This window comes from Agelaius tricolor, unplaced genomic scaffold (assembly GCF_023055355.1).
Source record: "Agelaius tricolor isolate 1412-34295 unplaced genomic scaffold, bAgeTri1.0.p SCAF_14, whole genome shotgun sequence".
NCBI classification, from domain to species: Eukaryota; Metazoa; Chordata; class Aves; order Passeriformes; family Icteridae; genus Agelaius; species Agelaius tricolor.
The window spans coordinates 15,122,096-15,127,576 of record NW_027269274.1 but is presented as its reverse complement, the minus strand read 5'-3'; the positions used below and the strand labels follow the sequence as shown (position 1 = coordinate 15,127,576).

Genomic DNA, 5,481 nt, shown 5'->3' with positions numbered 1-5,481 from the left:
CGTGTCTGTGTAGATGGTGTGTTTATTTCTTCCCTTCACTGGCCCCATCCCTTTCCCTGAAGTGCACTGCAGGCTGCACAGAGGATGGGTGCTTGTACAGGGAGTCCTCTCTAGGAGTAGGTGAGGTGGAAGGGCCAATGCTGGTAGTGGGACACTGCCCCTCCCTGCTCTGAGCCCAGACATGTGGCTCAGGCACGGAGCTCCACATCTCCAGTGCTTGGTGACAACAACCAATGGGAGGTGTGACAAGGTGTGTCAGGTCTATAGCTGCCCCCATAGCCTGGGACTGCAGTGTGGGTGACTCTGGAGATGGACAGGGAGGGTCAGGGCTGCCAGCTGGGCAACCACTCAAGCCCATCAGTGAGTGCATCACATGACAAAGCAGCAGCAGCATTACCTGTCCAGCTCCCCACCAGACTGGTCTGTGCAGCTGGGGGCTCTGCTGGGTCACTGGGCAGGATGTGCAAGCCTTGGGTGTGGGAGTAGGTCACAGGGTCTCAGAGTTACTGGCTGAGGATGTGGCTGCTTTTTGAGAAAGCTTAAGGCTGTGCACTGTTGGTATTTTGGGGTTTGATGCCATGTGACATCAATACTTTGGCAGTTGATGTGGTGTGCTCTGCTGTGAGCTGCAGAGGGATGTGTTCAGCCCTGCAGGGAAGGTGCAGGGCTGGCAGCAGAGGTGGTGACCTTCATCTGTGTTCACTGAGATGTGGCCTAATGTGGCTGGAGGGGCAGGTGAGGATGTCTGGGGAGGGGGCGAGTGTGAAGTGCTGTGGGGAGCGTGGCCAGACAAAGCCCTGTGGTGCCTCCTCAGCAGGTGGAAGAGCAAAGAGATGCTAATAGTGATGCCAGAGTCTATAGGAGTGGACAAAGGTGACAGGCAGGAGGCCCAGGAAGGTGAGAGCTGGTCTAGGATGTGAGGTGCAGAAAGTGGGCTCTGCACTGGCTCAGGGCCTTGCTGGTCCTGTCCAGGCTTAGATTGTCCCAGGGCCATGCAGGGTGTTGAGGAGGGGCAGAGGACAGGTGGGGTGGAAAGGGGGTATTGGGAGTTTGTGCCACTGTGATACTGGTTGGCCCTAAGAGCCAGGAGCTCATGCCCTCAGAAAGCTACTTGGTGTGGGGAAGTGATGGCTGTAGGATGAAGGGGTGGCAATACTGATTGCCACCTTGGTCCTCCTTCTCCTCCCCTCACTGCTGCACCACTTGCAGATGGCAACAAGGGTGACAGTGCCAGCTTGCTCAGGGACAGTCGGTGTTGAGGTGACAGAGGAAGGAAGGCCTGGCAGTGAGCAGGCACAGAGGAGGTGAGGGAGTGACTGTCGAGTGGGTAAGGGCTGTGGGTTTGGAGGGAGCTGGGCACTAGGGGTGTGTGAGCACTGGGCTGTGCTCATGGCTGTAGGGGCTGGGTGTGTCAGTGTGGGGGCAGCTGAGGGAGAGAAACCAGGGCAGTGTGGAGGACCCTGTGCCAGGACCTGTGACTCAGACAAAGGTGCTGCGTGTGTCAGCAACCCTCAGTGAGTCACACACACACACACACACACACACACACACACACTCACACTCTTCTCCTACCTGTTCCTCCCCAGTGCTGTGCCAGCTGGCCTGTCAGTCTGTCACTTGTGTGTCACTGCCTTGTCTTTGTGCCATGTGCCAGCCTATCGCACACTTTCAAGATGCCTTTTGCTCAACTCAGTGGCTTGGACAATCTGTTAACGTGGCTGCTCTAATCAAACACCTGTAGTAGGTGCATGTGGCATTTTCTTTGTGCTGTGTGTAGTGTGTAGCTCAATAAACGTCTGCAGCATGTGTCACTAACTGACTAACCCGCTTCTCTGCCTGCCCTGGGGGCGTGACCGAGGGCAGCCTGGGCTGAAGAGCGAGGCTGGTCGGAGGGCGATCAGCACAGAGCAGTGGTGCCCTTACAGCGGCAGTGCTGGCCGAGGGCACCCGGAAAGGTGAAAGGTGTGTCCCAGAGGGTGTTCGGGGTGGTGACGGACGAGACTCGCACCTGACTACGGGGCAGTGTGAGAGCACGGGAGCGAGGCCCGGCGGGCCCCGGGGGCTGCTGCACGTGAGCACGGAGGGGCCGTCCCTAGGAGCGGCTGAACTGGGCTGTGGATGCCGGACCTTGGGCAGGCACCACCTTGTACGGGGCCATGACAGGCGTGGGCGGGGGCACGAGGGGCTGGAGCTCCCACCTGCTGGGGGCGGCCGGTAGCGGCGGGGCGGGCGGTGGGAGGCCGGGGCCGGGGCGGCGAGGCAGGCGCGGGCACAGCCGGTGGCGCTGAGCTGTTTATTTCCCCGCGGTGCGGTGCGGTCGGGTCGGGGCCGCGCGGGGTCACTGCGGGAACCCGCGGGGGTCGGTGCCGGTGTCCGCCAGGGGCGGGTCCTGCGGGGCAGAGAGCGCGGCGTGAGCGCGGGTCCTGCGGGGCGGGGCGGAGGGAGCGGGGCGGGGCGGGGCGTGGCTCACGTGCAGCGGTTCGTAGTCGGGGGCGTGGCCGCCGTACAGCGGGTTGGGAATGGCCACGAGCGGCCGCTGCGGGCGGGGCCTAGCGGTGCGCGGGCCCGCGCGGTCCGGCCGGGGCCGCGCCGCCGCCTCCTCCTCCTCCTCCTCCTCGTGCTCCTCGTCCCCGCGGAGATCGGCCTGCGGCGGGAGCGCCGGGTGGGCGGCGCTGCGGCACCGGGCCCGGAAAGCCCCGCCCACCCCCCGCCCGTTGTCGCCCACGGGCTCCCCCTGGCGGCCCGCCCTCTCGCACGCAGCCACCCGCACCCGGCACCGGGACCCTGCACCCCGCACCGGCCCCGGCCGATCCGCCCGACCCCCGGCTCCATCCACCGCCCTCGGCCCCCGTCCCGCTCCCCAGCTCGCCCGTACCTGATAGTACCCGAACTGCCCCTGCTGCCGCCGCCTCCTCACGCAGTAGTAGGCGGCGCCGGCACCGGCAAGCAGCACCAGCGCGAAGCACAACGCTGACAACGTCCCCGTGGCCACGGAGCCCGGCCCCGCACCGTTCACCTGTGCCAAAACAGCGGCCCCCTGACGGCGCTGCCCCGGCACAGCGATGGCACCGCCCCTGCTGCTGCTCCGCAGTGATGCTGTGGGCAGCCCTCCCAAAAAGAGCCGTACCAGGAGCAGAGGACAAGGCCAGCTCTTGGGATGACTCTGTCACATCATCCCCAGGCCTGATGCCAGCCCTGTTCGTGCCCCAGGCTCACCTGGCCAAGGTGAACAAGGGGCGGTGGGATCCTCAGCGGCTCTGCTATCACGTGAATGATGCCATTGAAAGCTACGATGTCCCACTCCACAATCATCGTGTCATTGATCCCCTTGGCGTCCTACAGCACAGGACACAGATGATGTCACCTGCCCAGAAAGGCTCCCCATCATTCCCTGTCTCAAAAGAGATGTGGTGAAAACTTGTGGCGTTTTTTGCCCTCTGCCAAGGCTAAACCTACTGAGTGCTTTGTACTGTTGCTTGCTGGGAGCTCTGATACATGCAGGTCATATCCTGACTGGGATGGGATGATGGTGCCCGTTGTGAGGTTGAAGCTGAAGAGGATGACATTGCTGGATGACACGTGGAGCTTCAGTTCTTCTCCTGTCAGTGTCTGAATAAGCACCAGTGCACAGGGGTGAGAAATGGATGAGCTGGTCTTTCCCTTTCCCTGCTACTGTGCAGCCCCCCCAGCCAAGCCCAGGCTCTCTCATGGCCACAGACAGCTCCATTCACAGATAGCACAGAACTGTGCAGAGCAGAGGGGATTTGCCACCCTTAGGATTGTCAAAGCTCAGCTGGAGAAGGCTCTGAGTATCCTGACCTAAATGGCTTTTCTGAGGGAATGGTTGGACTGGAGGCCTCCAATCCACTGATCCTCTCTGACCCACATTCCTCCTCCTTCCCCAGACTATTTCACACTGTCATGCCAGCTTTGGTGACACCTGCTCTCCTCTGGGGCTCTGATACTTCAACCCTGCTTGCTTACCTCATTGTCTGCAAAGCCAGAATTCAGAGGGGCAAAGAGAGTTTTGGGAGCAGAGACATCAGACAAATACATGAAAAAATCCAGTCCTTCTTCTGTGTCATTGGCAAAATTGAGCAACATCTGGAAGAGATGGGAGATCTTCCCCATCAGCACATTGCTGGTAGCACAATGCCATCCCCTTCCCCAGCCCAGAAACCTCCCCAGCCATGGAAAGAAGCCCCCTCTGTGTCTGTAGCCTTTACCTTGCAGACAGCCCAAACCCCAACTCCTCCCTGTCCCAGCTGGTCCCTCCCTCTGCCTGGCTGCTCCTGCAGCACCAGGAGAGCCTTGCTTACGGAATAGAAGGTGGAGAAGCGGTCCTGGTCTGCGAGCACATCGGGCAGTTTCCCACTGCACCAGTACCCATCTCCCACAAACCCATCACGGCAGCTGCAGGTCACATCTGCAAAGAACACCAGGCTCTGATGGGACACCAGTGCTGGCTGCACCAAGCACCTTTTGATTTCTGATACCCTCATCATGTTCCCTCTGGACATGGCCATGGGGAGAGGAGGTGTGCAGAGGACTGGCACAGGACTGTCCCCAGGGAAGTGCTGGCACCCTCACCCTTCTCCCGGTAGCAGAACGCATCCCAGGTCTCGCTCAGGTTGCTTCGGGAGCCGTAGTCCACAATGCCCACACGGCTGGACCCACAGCTGGGGTTGGGGTAGGCTGTGGGGTATCCAGCTGTGCCATTGTCCAGCCAACCCACCAAGCACAGATGGAATCCCATCTAGAAGAGGAAAACCAATGATTAGATTAAAAATAGCTCTGTCCCAGATTTTCTGCCCCAATGAACATTCTTAGTGTGCCTCATCCACCATACCCCCAACACCCAAAGTGTTGGGCACAGTCACAGGTCCCATCCCAGTGTGCCTGCCAAGACCCACCAGCCCTCCTGTTTCATGGATATAGATGGAGCAATAGGGCCTGGCTGAGGGGCTGAGAGGTCACCCACCCACATGTCACCCACCCACATGTCCCCCCTGGGCTGGCCCAGGCTCTGGGAGATGCGTGGCCTGTCCCAGCCCCACAGGGGACAGAGCCACCCCTGTCCTGACCTGCTGTGCTGCTCCCAGCTGCTGGAATGTGGCCAGGGAAGCGCCTTCTGCAGCACAGGCTGCCTGAGCCTGCTCGTAGGTGAAGTCGTACTTTTTTCGGGGTGACTGCAGGTGAAACACACCCATGGTCTTATCTGCAAAATACCAAAGCCCAGGAGCATCAGTACAGGACACACTGAGCCACCTCCCTGGGCAGCCATGTGTGTGACTGTGGGCAGCACTGCCAAGGAGGGTGGGATGTGGACAGGGCACGAGTGAGGGAGAGGCTTTCTCTGAGCTTCTCGCCCCCCACAAGGGAGCCACTGCCACCAGAGGCCACGTCACATGGAGCAGACAAGGATGGCTTACCCTCCCCATATGACATGCAGGGAAAAGGAAAATGTGAAAACCTTGCCAA

General features: G+C 60.6%; 1 protein-coding gene across 4 annotated transcripts in view; it reads right to left on the bottom strand.

Moving 5' to 3' along the window:
* Positions 1-4: 4 nt before the first annotated feature.
* Positions 5-5,481, bottom strand: part of STAB1 (stabilin 1) — a 53,846-nt gene continuing 48,369 nt past the window's right edge. For 3 of the 4 annotated variants that reach the window (XM_071439859.1, XM_071439860.1, XM_071439861.1), the window contains 9 exons: positions 5,085-5,218; positions 4,591-4,756; positions 4,320-4,426; positions 3,985-4,104; positions 3,457-3,609; positions 3,217-3,336; positions 2,876-3,016; positions 2,471-2,644; positions 5-2,389 (listed from right to left, as the gene is read on the bottom strand). In XM_071439859.1, coding sequence (XP_071295960.1) covers positions 2,339-2,389; positions 2,471-2,644; positions 2,876-3,016; positions 3,217-3,336; positions 3,457-3,609; positions 3,985-4,104; positions 4,320-4,426; positions 4,591-4,756; positions 5,085-5,218 — 1,166 coding nt within the window. In that variant the 3' untranslated portion in view covers positions 5-2,338. Of the gene's footprint in view, positions 2,390-2,470; positions 2,645-2,875; positions 3,017-3,216; positions 3,365-3,456; positions 3,610-3,984; positions 4,105-4,319; positions 4,427-4,590; positions 4,757-5,084; positions 5,219-5,481 lie in introns of those variants that run through there. The other variant, XR_011681195.1, reaches the window with a different exon arrangement.